A 17656-nucleotide genomic window follows, 5' to 3' on the forward strand; every position below is an offset into this window, starting at 1 on the left:
TTATTTTTTTTTAAATTTTTTTTTTTTTTCAACGTTTATTTATTTTTGGGACAGAGAGAGACAGAGCATGAACAGGGGAGGGGCAGAGAGAGAGGGAGACACAGAATCGGAAACAGCTTCCAGGCTCCGAGCCATCAGCCCAGAGCCCGACGCGGGGCTCGAACTCACGGACCGCGAGATCATGACCTGGCTGAAGTCGGACGCTTAACCGACTGCGCCACCCAGGCGCCCCAAGCGTCCAACTCTTGATTTCGGCTCAGGTCATGATCTCACGGGTTCATGAGTTTGAGCCCCGCATCGGGCTCTGCGCTGTCAGAGCCTTGGTATTCTGTCTCCCTCTCTCTGTCCCTCCCCCGCTTGCTCTCTCTACCTCTATCAAAATAAATAAAAAAAAAAACTTAAAAAAATATTTCTTCTAATCAATACATATTGAAATTCATATTGTGTAATATAAAATACTTTTATATCAAAATTAACATAGTATTGTTTTTTGAAATTATACGTATAAGTTTGTAGTACATATAAGTCAGTCAAATTTGTTATAAAAAGAGGGAAGGGCGTGTTAAGTTTAAGAATGCATTAGGACACAACACCTGCTCAGTCACAGAGCTGATAAGGACAGAGCTGGAGTTTGAACCAGGGCTGTCCCTAGAATCCATGTCTGTAATTCTTATACTCTGAGATGAAAAAGTCATGGACTGTTCCCTTCCCTGCCTCTAGGGAGTTCTCTGAATTGGGAAATTTACGTGCTATTTATGGAGAAACTGAGGATACAGCCTGCTGCGAACAGAAGGGACACTCCAGCAAAGACACACACAGGAGAGGGCCACCGGGAGGAGAGTCAGGAGAGGCTGATGTTCAGAAAGAGCTTTAAGGAAGAGAGGAGTGCTGTGCGATGTGGCTAACAGCCGAGCAGGATGAAGGGTAAGAACTGACCATCAGAGCATGAGTGAGAACAGACCCCCAAATAAAACAGTGAAAGAAGGAGAGTTCTGCACAAAGACAGCCACGGTGAGTGGCAGTGCAGCGATGGCAGGGAGGGGTGGGGACGTGCACAGCAGAAAAAGAAACAGTTTGGAGAATGGATCTTTCCAGAAGCGTGGTGGACCTCTGGACTCTGCAAGGTCTCAAGAGCTAAAAACTAAGAGTAACTCGTCTTCGTAGGATTACAACCCGTCTTAACAAAATGTTTTTAATGTTTATTTTTGAGGGGGGAGGCATGTGCGAGGCAGAGGAGGGGCAGAGAGAGGGAGACAGAAGATTCGAAGCGGGCTCTGCACTGATAGCACAGAGCCCGACGCGGGGCTCGAACCCACGAACCGCGAGATCATGACCTGAGCCGAAGTCGGATGCTTAACCGACTGAGCCACCCAGGCGCCCTGGATTACAACCATCCTTTAAAAGGAGATGCCCACGTAGAAGCAGGGAAATATTAAAGCAAAAAGTGAATTATCTTTGCACGGACATACTGGACATAATTCGAATTTTCTTCCTCACTCATGAAAAGTTTCTGATTCTTCTATAAGGATTAGAGTATTACTTTAACAAACAAAAGTTACATATATGTGGGAGGTCCTCAACACATTTAAATTTTCCCTAGGTGAAACTCTTGCACAAGTGCACCGGGAAATGAGTGCAAGGGTATTGGACCTATGCAGACTCTTCAAGTTGGCTAAAAGCAGCATCTACTAAATGGTTTAGCTACTCTATTTTTTCAAATCGCAAAATGATTTGCATCCTGCCTCTCTCCCCTTGGCAGTGATGGTCTTTCCCAAATAAGAAGCCGAAAGCCTCATGTTTTGATTAGCATCCCTTTTGGCACCAAGAGTAGATATGAGATGATAAATATGCCAGTTGAATTTCAGACCATATGTTTTTAATTTTAATGTTTAATGCCACTGCAAAGTCGCTCCGCATTGTTTCTCAACAATGTGAGTTTAAGTATCTTCGGCTCTTTTGCGATCCAGAGTCGCACAAGGCTGAGGCAAGACAGGGAGATGTGCTGGGATGCTATCGTGCACTGTGGATCTGCTGGGCGCCCGGCTTTCTTCCTGGTAACCACAAAAAACTTCAAACAAGGCCTTCTAGAAGGAATTCCCTAAGAAGGAGGGTATCTGAAGCAATCCAGTCCCCTTAGATCTCTCAGATGCCCTCCGGATGGTCCTGACGCCTCTGTATGAGAGGGGACAAGCAATAGTGTTTCCCATTGGCAGAACTCAAATCCCTCTGTGGGTTTCATATGAGGTTGTTTTTTTTTTTTTTTAAATGTTTATTTATTTTTGAGAGAGAAAGAGAAAGAGAGAGAGCACGCAAGCGGGGGAGAGGCAGAGACAGCATCCAAAGCAGGTTCCAGGCTCGGAGCCGTCCGCAGCCAAAGTTGGCTGCTTAACCGACTGAGCCACCCCAGCGGCTATTTTTCACTTGAAAACGAATTAGTATTTGTGAAGAATTATCTTAAAAGTAAAGATCCGTAGCACCCCAAGGTGGTAATAATAGCCATCATCCACTGTTGAGTGTGCATCTGAGTCTGTACTTTTTCCAGCATTACCGCACCTCATCCACAGAGCAAGCCTCGCGGTAGGTATTGTAGAAACTGTGATTTAGGGAGGTTAGGTGAACTACCCAAAGACATGTCCAGCACATGGCGGAGGACATTCAAACGTAGGCAGCTGATGAGTGTTTTGGTTTGCTTTGGATATTCGTTGAAAAGATAATATGCGCCCCTAAGTTTACTGTAGCCTTGTTTTCAATAGCCAAGATAACGGAAGCAACTCTAGCGTCCATCGATGGATGAATGGGTACGGAGACGTGGGGTGCACACACACACACACACACACACACACACACACACAGGAATACTACTCAGCCATAAAAAGGAATAAATCTTGCCATTTGCCATGCCAAGGATGGAGCTAGAGAGTATAATGCTAAGTGAAATAAGTCAGAGAAAGACAAATACCGTATGATTCCACTCATACGTGGAATTTAAGAAACAAAACCAACAACAACAACAACAAAACCCAGACTATTAAATACAGAGAGCTGGTGGTGGCCACAGGGGAGGTGGGGGGGGATGGGTGAAACAGGGGAAGGGGATTAAGAGCACACTTCTCACGAGGAGCACTGAACGACGTATCGAACCATTGAAGCATTATATCGTACCCCCGAAACTAATATAACGCTGCATGTCAATTACACTTGAAAATAAAAACAAATATACAAACAAACCCAGGCAGCTGGAGCCTACAATTGAGTACGTTTGGCTGCTCTGAGGAAAATCATCTCCATTATCTTGATTTTTCAGTGTATATAGCAGAAAACGACCTATAAATGGTTAGCGCCCAAAATAGGAACCCAAAAATGTTAGGGCAACTGAATAGTACTCAAACTGAATTCCACCAACGCTCTGAAAGATCAGGTTGTAAAATTTGGTGAGTGTTAATCAACAAATCCTAAGTTTAAAAAAAAATTATGAAAGAGTTGACACACACAGAAGAATATACGTAAGTTGGCAGCAATAATGAAAAAGTCTGAACATCCAGGACAGTGGGCACTTCGTGGGAAGGCAGAGAAATGGGGCCATGACTTTTCATACTTTACTATCCCAAATGCACCACGGAGAAAAACAAATAGAAACCAGGCTTCTCATGAAAAACTCCTCAATTACTTTAGTGTAAGAAAGGGATGAATGTTTTGCAATTATTTCATACTCATTTGTTTTGGATTTTTCTTCTGCAACGCAATTCTAGAAAATTGGTGATCACCACGTACTCCTTTTTCTGCTGAGCGAGAGCATTAAAGATCTAAAATTTCTGTTATCTTCACGAGCAAAGGTTCTTTCTTCCTTATCTCAAAAATTTGGGGATTTGATTTACATTTAAAGAACATATCAGCAATACAAATAGTAATCAAATAGAGAATCTGAAAGCATTGCAAGTGAAGATAGTTTTGTTCAAAGTATCTCGTGAGACAGAAAAGTAAATAGACCGGAAAATTAAACCCTTTCTTTTCAAAGGTCCGCGAGACCTTTTTTTTTTTTTTTTTAAATTTTTTTAATGTTTATTTACTTTTGGGACAGAGAGAGACAGAGCATGAACGGGGGAGGGGCAGAGAGAGAGGGAGACACAGAATCGGAAGCAGGCTCCAGGCTCTGAGCCATCAGCCCAGAGCCCGACGCGGGGCTCGAACTCAGGGACCGCGAGATCGTGACCTGAGCTGAAGTCGGACGCTTAACCGACTGCGCCACCCAGGCGCCCCAAGACCTTTTATGATAAATGTTCAGAACTGGACAACACAGGGTCAGCACAGGTCCCGTCTCCAAAAACCAGGTCCCGCTGCCAAGGGAAGTTCAGCATCAGCAGGTCAACGGTCAGGGACAGACAACATGTGGATCCCCTTCTTGCAGAAAGTGCTGGTCTCCAAGGCGGATGAGCAGTGCCCGAGAAACCATCTGTTAGGCTGCTCTTCTCTGAGGAGGCAGAGGGGGAGGGAACCCTCACGGTGCCAGAATAAGTGCATTAAAAAGCAGCGCCAGGGGCGCCTGGGGGGCTCAGTCGGTTAAGCGTCCGACTTCGGCTCAGGTCATGATCTCGCGATTCACGCGTTCGAGCCCCGCGTCAGGCTCTGGGCTGACAGCTCAGAGCCTGGGGCTTGCTTCGGATTCTGTGACTCCTCTCTCTGCCTCTCCCCTGCTCACACTCTGGGTCTCTCTCTCTCTCAAAAATAAATGTTAAAAAAAAAAAAAAAAGCAGCTCTAGATACAAGTCCCAGCACCTGCACTGGCCTCGGTCACCTCAGGGCATGGGATGAAGGGAGCTGAACTTCTAACTGATTTAAATCTATTGAGCTGACAGCCACCTCTGAAAGAATCACCAAGGAAGAAAAACTTTCACAAATGGTGAACTCAAGAAACGGGACAGCATGAACATAAACTGCGAGACAATTAGAGACCTAAATGTCAGTGGCAACATTTCATAAGCCAATAGAGATTTATAGAGTATCTTTATGATTCCAAAAGCAGGCATCGTGAAGAGAAAGGACGGAAAAAGAAAAGGTACAATGAACACATTTAAAAGATAAGCCACACGTGGGAGAAGATATTTGTAACGCATAATGGCCAAGTGTTCATGTTCAGAAAATATGACCCCTAACATCTTACTCCTAGGAACAGACCCTCCACGACTTTTACGCTTATTTTCAGAGACCTAAATGATAATGTTCCCGGTAGCATTATTTGTAACAGGGTACCAAAAGGAATCTCAGTGCCCCTGAAGGAAGAACGCACAAATTTATGTGCTATATTCATGCCACGGAAGACTGCCCTGTGGGGCGGATGAGGCTTACGTGATCACAGTTACTTGGATAAATGCGGAAATGTAAGGTTGAACAAAAATAGCACGCCTCCTGCTTTTGAGTGGCCTACGACTTTTTCATTCTCTTTACTTTTTTAAAAAACATTTTTTGAATGTTTGGGGAAATAAAAAGGAGGAAAAATACTTCACCGCATGTGAAAATTACATGAAATTCACATGTCAGAGCCCATGAATAAATCAATCTATTGGAAACCAGCTTCCTTTATTCGTGTAGGCTGCTTTTGCAGTTGAATATTTGCTGAGAGGCTATGACTCACAACGCCTAAATTATCGGTCTTGCCCTTCACAGCAAAAGTTTGCTGAACGCTATTGCAGCACAATGCACATAGTAAGATTTATTAATGTATAAAATGCTACAATCACATGCTGTATATCCGTGGTTCTCAAATTTATGTGCTGAGGTATCCTGAGGCACCGCACTGAACTCAGAGGACCCGTGGGTTATTTTCAATTTTGGAAGGAAACTCGGTAACACTCGACATCTGTTGAACCCTACAAGTTCTACCACTCTGAGGTACTTCGTGGTCTCAATTTTAACGCTCCATGGTCCTTTCAATGACATCATATATTTGTGGAGCCAAATTTTTGGCAGTTGCTGCAGTAAGAGCAGGAATGGTGTGAAAACCAATGCGGAACAGGAAATGAGCTCTGAAGTGTGGCCCAGTCTCAAGGAATGAGAAGTTCAGTGCTCAACAAGGACCCACATCTTATTAATAAGCTACAGTGGCTATTTTATTTTATTTGTTAAAAATGTGTATTTATTGGGGCGCCTGGGTGGCTCAGTCGGTTAAGCGTCCGACTTCGGCTCAGGTCACGATCTCACGATTTGTGAGTTCGAGCTCCGCGTTGGGCTCTGTGCTGACAGCTCGGAGCCTGGAGCCTGCTTCGGATTCTCTGTCTCCCTCTCTCTCTGCCCCTCCCCCACTCATGCTCTGTCTCTGTCTCAGAAATAAATAAACATTAAAAAAAATTAAAAAAAAGCAAAAAAACACTAAAGAACTCACAGCAATATGTTGTGGTTCTGACACAGCTGAGTGAGTGATGGGAACACAGGCATTTATTATACTAATGAGCATATACTCCTGGATACTGTATACTCAGAATATTTCATTTTTTCCCCCCACTTATTTTTTTGAGGGCAGAGGAATGGCTGGTGAAAGAAGGGAGGGCGTCTTTACCCAAAAGCATGGGAAGAGGAAGGTGGGCTGGAATAAAGAGCGGCAATGAGAGCGAGGGCGAAAGAAATTAGGTCTCAAGGTACATCAGAGAAATCCGAACTTCCGCGACCACGAAAATCGCCTTCTCTTACTGGGCTTCCTGAACACAGCGGTTAAAGAACAGCATTGGTGATTAGGAGTTTCCCGAAGGTTAGCACGTGACCAATACCTCTGCACTTCCTGTCCTTGATTTAATTACGGATACAATCACTAGAGGAAAAAAAAAAAAAGGTGGGAGGTATCCTAACAAAAGTAGAGCCTAGGCTGAGATCTGTGTTTCTAAATAATGTAAACAGAGTGAGGTCTGGGACAATTCCAGCTTAGAAAGCTGGAAGGCTACTTGACATCAGATTTTTTTAAAGGGTGGGTGAAATTCTCAGAATGTTTAGTTTGGTCTGGTTCTCTTCTCTCCAAAATGAAAGGATATTTAAAATTTGATGGCAATGAAAACGGAAACAGACAATACGCTGGTGACTGGGGGGCAACTGCCAGCGGAGGTTCCCAAAGCCCAGGGAGTAAGATCTAAACGGTTTGCAAAAGGGGCACTGGACAAGGAAGAGGACCGTTAAGAAGATGCAACTCAGTAAAGAGAGATGAGAAAACCACTACAGACAGAGTCAAGTGATGATGTGCATAGGCTTTGGTGCAAGGGGGGCCCTGAGGTTGTATCCTCCATCACTGGGTGAATGTCAGAGGACACAGTTTGTAATCTCTCTAGGCTTCAGTTGTGTCATCTGTAAAACAACGATACCAGCACCCACCCCACCGAATGGTCTCAGGCCTCAGAGGGAATGCATATGGCGACCGGGCTGGGATACAGGTCTGGAGCTCGGGAATCCGCTCAGAAAATGGCAGTGTTTGTAACAAACATATTAATGAGGCCTTGTTTCCCAATCTTCCTCGGTTTGGCTTGGAATGACCATGGTTATTTATTCTGAACTCTAAATCCTCATCGTGAAATGTTCAGGGCAAAGCTCAGTGGATGATTCAATTGGGCATTGGTCTAATGTGCCCTTTTGCTGTACTATCTTCTCGTGCTTATGTACCCAGGCGGCGTGTGGAGAACCCGCTGTGGGTTTGTGTTCAGGTGACAAGAAGACACACGGTCAATTTAGGCAACATCTTGACCAGCACTTTGGAAGAGGGCACTGAACGTCAAATGTGGGCGGAACTTCAAAAGCCACCAAATCTTCGTATAGATCATTATTAAGCGAGTATGGTGAAATGGCACGTGGCATCCATTGGGCCACGAGAAGAAGGCCCTGAGTCTTTATCTTTTTTGGGTCGTGGACACCTTTGAAAATGTAATGAGAATCAGGGAGCCCTTCTGTTGAAAAAAAAAAAAAAAATACAGGGGTGCCTGGATGGCTCAGTCGGTTAAGTGGCCAACTCTTGCCTTCGGCTCGGGTCATGACCTCAAGGTTCACGAGATCGAGCCCCGCGTTGGGCTCTGCGCTGACCGTGTGGAGCCTGCTTGGGATTCTCTCTCTCTACCCCTCCCCCACTCTCTCTCTCTCTCTCAAAATAAATAAACTTAAAAAAAACACACCATATATTTATGTATATAATTCTGTATTTAATTATGGGAGGGGTGGCTGGTAACCAACAGTTAAGAACTCCTAGCTATAAAGACGTACAAGCATATGCTGAATTCCAGAGTGAAGGAAAGGTATTCACTCGAAATGGGAATCAAAACCAAATTAAGAAAACGGAAAGCAAATTTAAAAAACCAAGGATCCAGTGTAAGTTTGAAATCCTTACAAATAGTTTAAAAACGAGATAATTTATTAAAGCCTAGAAACTCAATGTTGTTTTCTTTTTCTTTCTTCTTCTTTTTAAAAATACAACCCATGATTAGGGTTTGATGCCGAAGAAATGTTTGCTTTCAGAGCAATGAATAGAGGTTGAGTGGACTCCCATGAGGACTACTGGCTAAAGGAGAAATAGAGACAGCGATCTCGGGGGCCACAGCATGCCCCCCAAATTCTCATGGACTATTCTGGTCAAGTCTGAGAAATTTGCGCAATTACATTTGACGGGTGAAAAGCGTGGGTTTGAACTGGGTAGGTTCACTTATATACAGATTTTCTTTTCGATACCTACGGTATTATAAAAATATTTTCTTTCCCTTATGATTTTCCTAGTATATATTTTTTTAACATTTGTTTTTGAGAGGCAGAGTGAGACAGAGCATGAGTGGGGGAGGGGGAAAAAAAGGGGTTGGGGGGAACACAGAATCCGAAGCAGGCTCCAGGCTCTGAGCTGTCAGCACAAAGCCTGATGCGGGGCTTGAACCCACGGACCGCAAGATCGTGACCTGAGCCGAAGTTGGCCGCCCAACCAACTGAGCCACCCAGGCGCCCCTCCCTTATGATTTTCTTAATACTATTTTATCTAGCTGGCTCCACTGTAAGGTTACGGTGTATGATACATACAATACACAAAATATGTGTTCGCTGACTGTGTTTAGGCTCTGGTCAACTGTAGGCTATTAGTAGTTAAGTTTTGGGGAGTCCAAAGTTACATGCAGATTTTCAACGACGCAGGATGGAGGTCGGTGCCCTAACCCCCAACTTGTTCGAGAGCCAACTGTAATTAAATAAACTTCACTCGATTTTAAGTCTAAATGGAATATTGATTCCATTATCTTGGAATAATTATTGCAGAGTAGACAAAATAATTCCCTTCCTGTGTGTGTTGGGACACAGAAATATCTTAGACTAAACGTACTTCATGAAACCTGCAGTGTGGGGAAAATTGTAAGAGATGCCCGTCATCTCTGAAGGTTCTTCATTCATCAGTATGATACCTAATCTCATACGTGCATTGTACTTCCATCGAGATTCTCTTTATCGGCTTATCTCTCACACCACATTGTAAATTACCGAAGGCCAAGAAACATGTCCTACGTATCTGATTCCAAGCTTCTACTATATATTACTTGACATATAGCAGGAGCTCAATGAACGTGTACTCAAGTAAATTATTCCAAAGGACTTAAATAAATCTTCAGTTACTTCTACATAGAACTGAAATTGCTAGATCATTTGCCCACTTTCAGTCTGACCCAGAAATTCTGTCAGATTGCTTTCTCTGTGAATTACCCTTTCAAACCCTTTGCCCATTTCTCTACTGGATTACTTGCTTTAAAAAAATCAATCTATAATCCTTGGTGGTTTATATATACTCCAATTGTTAGTCATTTGTCTATTACCTCTGCAAATGTTTTTTCATACGCGCTCTCTTGTTTTTTAAATCCCCTATCTTTTATCAGACACAATTTACTTTTATTAAAAAAATTTTTTTAATGTTTATTTACATTTGAGACAGAGAGAGAGAGAGAGAGAGAGAGAGAGAGAGAGAGTATGTGCACATGCACGAGCGAGCAGGGCAGGGGTACAGAGAGAGGGAAACGCAGAATCCAAAGCAGGCTCCAGGCTCTGAGCTGTCAGCACAGAACCTGACGTGGGGCTCGAACTCACAGACCGTGACGTCATGACCTGAGCTGAAGTTGGACACTTAGCTGACTGAGCCACCCAGGTGCCCCCACAATTTATTTTTAAATATAATCCAAATTATCAATCTTCTTCTTCTAGGTTTGGGCTTCTTACACAGTAAGAGAGACAGACTTCTATAAACAATGACTCTTCTAAGGGCATACATTTTCCCACAGGCTTCAGATAAACCTAGGTCTCCTGCATTTATCTTCCTTGAGACCATGTTAAAATGGGGCTCGTTTGGTTTCCCTTTTGTCTGAAGCCCCCAAACAGTGTCAGTTGTTCTCGCACTAAAGGCTGATACTAAACCTAGCAACATTTGCAAAGACATTGTTTGGAAACAGATTCTGCATCCTTTAGCCCAACAGCTCCCTTGAAGTTTCAAAGTTAGAAGCCACGAAAGGATTTCTTCAAAGAAAATGACCAGTGTGCAGAGTCCCACTGCCCACCCCCCGGTGGAAAGGGTGCAGAGCTAGAGAGTGAGGCTTTAGAAGCAGGACTGGAAAGGCTCACTGAGGCAGAGACCCACAGTGGTCGACTGGGGATGAGTAAGCCTGCAGGCTGAAAGGAAACAGCCCCTGGCAAAAGAACAGAGACTCAAGTGAGACGTGTGTAACTGTACTCCCACCAACGGGAAGAACACGGGTTGAAGGTCTATGATGCCTGGAGGTCAGGTATTGAATTAGCAGCGGGACTGTCTAAAAAGGATATTGCCCGGAGGGTTTCTGCCAAGAGTGCGGGTCCTCTGCTGGAAGAGACCGGATGGGTACCACTGAATGTCAAAGCTTCAACCCTGGAGGGGCCAGAGGCAGACTAAGGGACTAAGGACAAGATGATGGGGGACAGAGAAGAAGCCACCTTTCCCTTCCCGTTATCGGTCAAAGGCAGGTCCAACGTAAGAGAGAGGAGAAGCTTAAATATGAATGAAAGTTGGAGTTTTCTTATTTTTGTACGAGACGGCACACACGCTTTTTAAAATTAAAATGACACTATTCTTTATTTTTTTTTTTTTTTATTTTTTTTTTTTGGGACAGAGAGAGACAGAGCATGAACGGGGGAGGGGCAGAGAGAGAGGGAGACACAGAATTGGAAACAGGCTCCAGGCTCTGAGCCATCAGCCCAGAGCCTGATGCGGGGCTCGAACTCCCGGACCGCGAGATCGTGACCTGGCTGAAGTCGGACGCTTAACCGACTGCGCCACCCAGGCGCCCCTAAAATGACACTATTCTTATGGCAGACAGTGATTAGAGGAATTAAAAAATTTTTTATTTAGAATTTCAGTTTCGCAAGATGAAGAGTCCTTGAGATGGATGGTGATGATGGTTCTGTAATAACACGGAAGCATTTGACTACTGATTGGTACACTTAGTCATGGCTGAGACGATCAATTCTATGTTAGATGGGTTCTCCCACAGTTAAAAATAAACTCACTAACCAAAGGAAAAGAAGAAACAAAAGAAAAAAAGGGAAAGTTAACCTTTCTTAGTCACGTATCGGCGACAGAGAGGATGATAATAATAAGTGGTTTAGAATTGCTGAGTCTCACCCCATGTCAGGCGCTGTGCGAGGGCTTAGCGTGCAGTCTCACTTAAAAATGATTTCAGAGTTGTGAAGCGAGTCTTATATAAAGCCCTATTCTACAGATAAGGAAACTGAGGCTAAGAAGGGTTAAGTTACCTGAAGTGACCCAACTTGGAAGGAGCCAGATACCGACTCTTGAGCCGGTCCCCTAAACCATCTGGCAGGGGACAGATTTCCGGCACTGACTTCTCCCCCGCTTACAGCCCCTTAAGACTAGAAGAGATCACAGAAATCATCAGCGAAATCACTGACACTTCCCTGGTCCTCCATGGTTTACACAGCAATTCCTCATTTGATAGTACTCATTAAATTACTGCAAGGTATTCTATTACCAAAAGAGGAAGGCGAACCCTGGAGAAGTTAGGTAACTACCAGTTAGGGTCATGATCCCACAGCTTCGATCTCAGGGTCACGGCTGCCCATCGACACGCGATTCGTCGTCCGGTCCAGTTTCTCACTTTTCACGTGAGAATGTCTCCCAGGGACACACCCAGAGAGGCTAATGGTGTGTCCAAGGTCACACGGGAAGCTAGTATGTTTTGCACGCCCCCTCAGCATACACCTTTAAAGGTGCTTTGCCACGGAAACGCATATTCTAGAAATATATGAGGACAAAGTACAGATCGGTACAGAGAGCTCTGTCGGCACAAAACAGAGGGCTTTCTTCTAGAAGCTCTTTTATTTGTGGAGTGGATGCGTCAGGACCACCACTTCACAGAAGCACCCTGCTTTTCAGTGCCTGCCCTGTGCAGACTCCTTGTCCGTTAGCTCTGCAATTATGCTGTGATCGATCGAGCAAATCCATTTCGACGGCATGTCTAGCCAGTCTTATAGTGGATTTGGTACCCCAGCAGCCAAGTACAGACCCAGAGGAATGAACCACATAAATTCTCATTTGATCCCGACTGCATGCCTACAGGGAGTTCTTAAAAACAGTCTCAACAACCCTGAATGAACTTTATAATGGCTGGGCAGAAGACTGCAGGGCTCAGAACCTTTTCTAGTGAAAGAACTCACTTCTCTGAGGTCGATAGGAGGCTCGTGATTAGCGCGAAAGCCGCGACCGTGAGACTTGACGATCACCGGCACCAACGTGGCGAGTGGAAATCACCCGTTGGCGCGTGAAGATGTGCCGGTGCGGTCTGTCTGATGCCAGATTCTGGCGCTTAGACCAAGACTCCTTGTTACCTGTTTGTCTTTTGTTGCCGTAACCTCGCGGGGGGCATCGGGGCAGCAGTGCCAGAGCCCATTCTACAGTAGTCGCCCCCCGTTTCCGTCTGGAATGGCCAATGGAAACCAAAGAGAAGCAGACACCGCCAAGGGGAGCTTGGCAGCAGCAGAGAGTGTGAAGTCCTACCGGTGAAATCTTCCAAGTCCGTGGGCGGCAGTCTCCCCTCCGTCAGACACAAACTAATCCTCCGATTTGAGGAAGAGCAAACGGATTTCTACTGCTAATGACGGCGGACGTTTGGTACTTCTGTTACTCACACACAGGATGACAACTCTGTACCTACGCTCCACGAAGGCCGGGCCGGGTCTGTTTCACTCGTCATGTGTTTCCAGGCTCCGAGTGGCACGCCTTGCACATGCTAGGTTCGCGATAAATATTTGCTGAATGGATCAATCATCTCACTTAGTTCTCATAATAACTCTACGAGGTTTGAAACCATGTTGTAATCACCGCTTTACAGATGAGAAAACTGAGGTTCAGAGGGTCGCTAAAAATGTGTCCCAGATCGCTCTGCCAGCGAGTGTCAGGCCGCGTATTCAAACCCATACGAACTTGACGTGAGAAGCTACGGTTCCATCGCCACATCTAGTATAGACCAGACCACAGGGCTTTTCCAATATTGAGACCCTCTGTGAAAGGTGGGTCTGAGAGAATATGTTTCAGGTCAGAGTGGGTATCGCTGTTTTTCCACCACCGATTTTTAGATCTCTTCCATGTTCTACAACAACTAAATTTAAAAAGAAATGACTTACCCACAAATCCTTCTTCACCAACCAGTTTCAACGCAATTTTGTCAGCCAGCACTGAAGAGTTGCCATGGGCGATGTTAGCAAAGGGGCCAGCGTGCACAAACACAGGTGTTCCCTACGGAAGTTGAAGGACAAATTAAAACCCCCAAAGACAAAGGGAGGAATGAACCAAGGCAGTGAGTCACCGAAGCCATTCTGCTTTTATCAATACTGCACAGTCAATGTACAAATTCTCGGGGCGCCTGGGTGGCTCAGTCGGTTAAGCGTCCGACTTCGGCTCAGGTCATGAGCTCGCGGTTCATGAGTTCGAGCCCCGCGTCGGGCTCTGTGCTGACCGCTCAGAGCCTGGAGCCTGTTTCGGATTCTGTGTCTCCCTCTCTCTGACCCTCCCCCGTTCATGTTCTGTCTCTCTCTGTCTCAAAAATAAATAAACGTTAAAAAAAAAAACAAAAAAATAAACCAAATTCTCTCAAAGAAAATGAAAACACCCGACTCTCCCAAAGGGCCAAATTCCTGGTGTATTCTCCAAGAGTGTCATCCGACATTTAATGCTGAACTAGGAGAAAAGCTGTAAGAATTGATTATTTCCTACTATAACTTTGAGAAAGCACTCAGCTGACTCACTGACTGTGAAGTAAACTATTTACCTCCCTTCACGGTATTTGGCATTACAGTTTTTAAAGGAACAGAATTAGACCCTGATGGTCTAGGAGGCTTAATTAGGTGTATTTTTTCCTTCCAAAAGAAGTTAATCACTTCTAGAAAAATCGAAAGAAAGCAAAAAAAATCAATACAATTAATGAGTTGTGTGGAATGGCAGGACAACCATGTAACGTTGAAGTTCATTAGAGTCTATTTTTATTTTTACACAATAAATTTGCTCTTCTGATTTGTAAAAATTCTACCTAAGTCTTTCTCATTGTTTAACTGGCTTCCATGTTAAAAACCTGGTAACTATTCAGATAATAAAAGCAAAGAAAATTGTCCCTCTTGGTCAAATGCTAGAGCAATTCTTACTAAACAGGCAAAAGAAAACCCCACAATATAAGGGAATTATCAAAACCTTTAGATTTAAGTTGGTAAAGAAAATCTGTCAATATATTCACTTTAAATGCCATTTCTACACTTTTCCTTCATCAGGGAGAGCAGACTGTAGCCCTATCTAAAGGAATTTATCCACATGCAATCAAATGCTCAGGTTTTATTTCGAGCCCAGCCAGGGCCACTGGGGTCTGTATACACGAAGCCATGGCCCCACCTGTGAAAATACAGGCTGCCCCTTTACTGACAGGAGGGAAGACAGGGAGTGATGTGGTGTGTGTGTGTGTGAGGGGGGGGGTGGTGGGAGGCTGGGAGCCATGGAAAATTCCCATGAACCATGATGGGCTGCTGGCGGAACATACTTCAAAGATGAGAAAGCCGAACAAAAGCAGGAAGAAAGGCAGTGAAAGAAAAGTCATCTCTGAGAATGAAAAAGAGAAGAGTTTATCAAAGCCACTCTGTGCGTTCTCTATTTACTTTTCTTCCCAAAGTCCTCAGGAGGGACAATGACACGGTCCTCGTGAGGTCATACAAATGTCTGTAAAAATAAAGCTGGGAATCTGAAATCCAAACATAGGTGCCGACAGACATATTTATGTGTGTGTTTAGTGTCCAGATCTCTCTGTGTACCTATCTGTAATTTCTCACTTCTGTACAGATGAACCTTTTATTTATTTTTTATTTTTTTTCAATATTTATTCATTTTTGAGAGGGCGAGACAGAACGCGAGTGGGGGAGGGGCAGAGAGAGGGGGAGACACAGAATCCGAAGCAGGCTCCAGGCTCTGAGCTATTAGTACAGAGCCTGATGCACGGCTCGAACCCATGACCTTCAAGATCATGACCTGAGCCGAAGTCTGATGTTTAACCTACTGAGCCACCCAGGTGCCCCACAGATAAACCTTTTAAATGCCCTGAAGAAAACACTAAGTCTCCATCACCATCTCCCCTTGCCGTCCTGGAATATGGCTGCCTGTGTTAAGGTAGCAGAGCCGGGGAAAGCGTAGTGGGGACGTCACAGGCTCCATCCCTGGGTAGGCAGATGCCTTCACTTGTCTACACACAGCAGCACTCAGTGTGTCCACTGGTCTGAGAAGCATCAAACACTGGTCTGGTGGTGGTAGCGGTGACAGGGTGTGACTGGATGAGCATAAACACTTCACTATTCCTGAGATAACCACTGTAAGGACTCGATCGGCAGTGTTTTAATTTAAAACTAAAGGCCACACAGCAGGTTAATTACTAAAGCAGCATTAGAGCCTTGGTTTTGAAATTCCTATAGCATGGAGTCTGAATGGAAAAATTTATAGATCATTGTTAGACATTCAAATCCAGAGACGCTCACACACTCACCTAATATTTGTGGCTATGATACGGTACACTGAGGTAAATACTTAGTCTAAGGAGCTCTGGACTGGTCCAAAGATATAGAAATACCTACCATGAGTTCAATACTTTATTTCATATGAAGAACACATAGGAAAGTAATGCGGGAACCATCTTGGTTTCTCATGATGACAAGGCTATGGATATCCTCCTTAATGGATTTTTCAAAATTTTCCAAAGATTAATACCTCAATTAATCATTTGCTTACCAGAGCCCTAAGAGAGCTTTGTATAAAAGAGCCTCCCCAGGGCTGTGAGTTCAAGCCCCCATGTTGAGTATAGAGATTACTTAAAAACAAAACAAACAAAACCCCCCCCCCAAATCTGAGTATTTTCCAAACAAGGTGCCGCATATGGCAGTGTGCCTTGAAAAAAGAAAGGAAAAAGAGCTTTCTGCTATGCTGGAAATATTCTATATCCGCACCATCCAACATAATAGCCACTGTCCACATGTGGTTACAAGGCACCTAAAATGTAGCTAGCAAAAAATTTTTTTAATTTTTTTTTAATGTTTAGTATTTATTTTTGAGAAAGAGAGACAGAGCACAAACAGGGGAGGGGCAGAGAGAAAGGGAGATACAGAATCCAAAGCAGGCTCCAGGCTCCGAGCCATCAGCACAGAGCCCGACGCGGGGCTCGAACCCACGAACTGCGAGATCACGACCTGAGCCGGAGCCGAATGCTTAACCAACTGAGTCACCCAGGTGCCCCCCCAATTTTTAAAAAATAACTATATAAATAGAAAGGTAGCTCATACGACTGCGGAACCAAATTTGAAATTGTATTCAATTTAAAGTAATTGAGATAAAAATAACCACGTGTGGCCAAAGGCTACCATATTGGACAGCACATGGATACATATATGGCTCACCCAGGGTTAAAATGTTAAGACATTTCCATTTCTCTGTCTTCTTAAAATATTCCGCAGGGTGGGGTGCCTGGGTGGCTCAGTCGGTTAAGCGTCCGACTTCAGCCCGGGTCACGATCTCATGGTCCGGGAGTTCGAGCCCCGCGTCAGGCTCTGGGCTGATGGCTCAGAGCCTGGAGCCTGCTTCCGATTCTGTGTCTCCCTCTCTCTCTGCCCCTCCCCCATTCATGCTCTGTCTCTCTCTGTCTCAAAAATAAATAAAATAAACGTTAAAAAAAAAAATTCCGCAGGGAAGTTCTTACTCTGGCCATACATGAGAATCACCTGGGATACCCAGGTGCTACCTCCCTGACATTCTGGTTCACTTGGTCTGGGTGGAACCTAGCATTAGTATCTCTAAATCTTTCCAGGAGATTCTAACGTGCAGCCAGGACAGAGAACTACGGGTCTCCTGGCAACCAGTAGTAAGGTAACCCTTGATAACCTGCTAGGGGACCAACAGTCAAGGGTATTGAAACATGATCAAAGCACCATCTATATACTGAACAGTGGTTTTTACGTTACAGGCTGACTTACATTCCAAGTGCCACTCGTTAGCCAGGTTCATTGGGAATGGTTAGGACCCACGTAGCAGAGTTCATAAATGCAGGTATTTTAACTGAATGCTGTTTTGTTATTTTTTTAAACGATGCCCATTGTCTGTTAACGTAATGAC

The 17656-nt window shown here is 44.5% G+C and overlaps 1 protein-coding gene across 1 annotated transcript in view; it reads right to left on the bottom strand.

Annotated features, from left to right (window-relative positions):
- The window catches only part of MTHFD1L (methylenetetrahydrofolate dehydrogenase (NADP+ dependent) 1 like), a 185045-nt gene that overhangs the window by 96138 nt on the left and 71251 nt on the right, over positions 1-17656 (bottom strand). Inside the window, exon 20 of the mRNA XM_047102623.1 lies at positions 13651-13762. Within this exon, the coding sequence (XP_046958579.1) occupies positions 13651-13762 (112 nt within the window). The remainder of the gene's footprint in view (positions 1-13650; positions 13763-17656) is intronic.

This window comes from Lynx rufus, unplaced genomic scaffold (assembly GCF_022079265.1).
Source record: "Lynx rufus isolate CCGP_SWC_20201006 ecotype Redwood Valley unplaced genomic scaffold, mLynRuf1.p SCAF_6, whole genome shotgun sequence".
Lineage (NCBI taxonomy): Eukaryota > Metazoa > Chordata > Mammalia > Carnivora > Felidae > Lynx > Lynx rufus.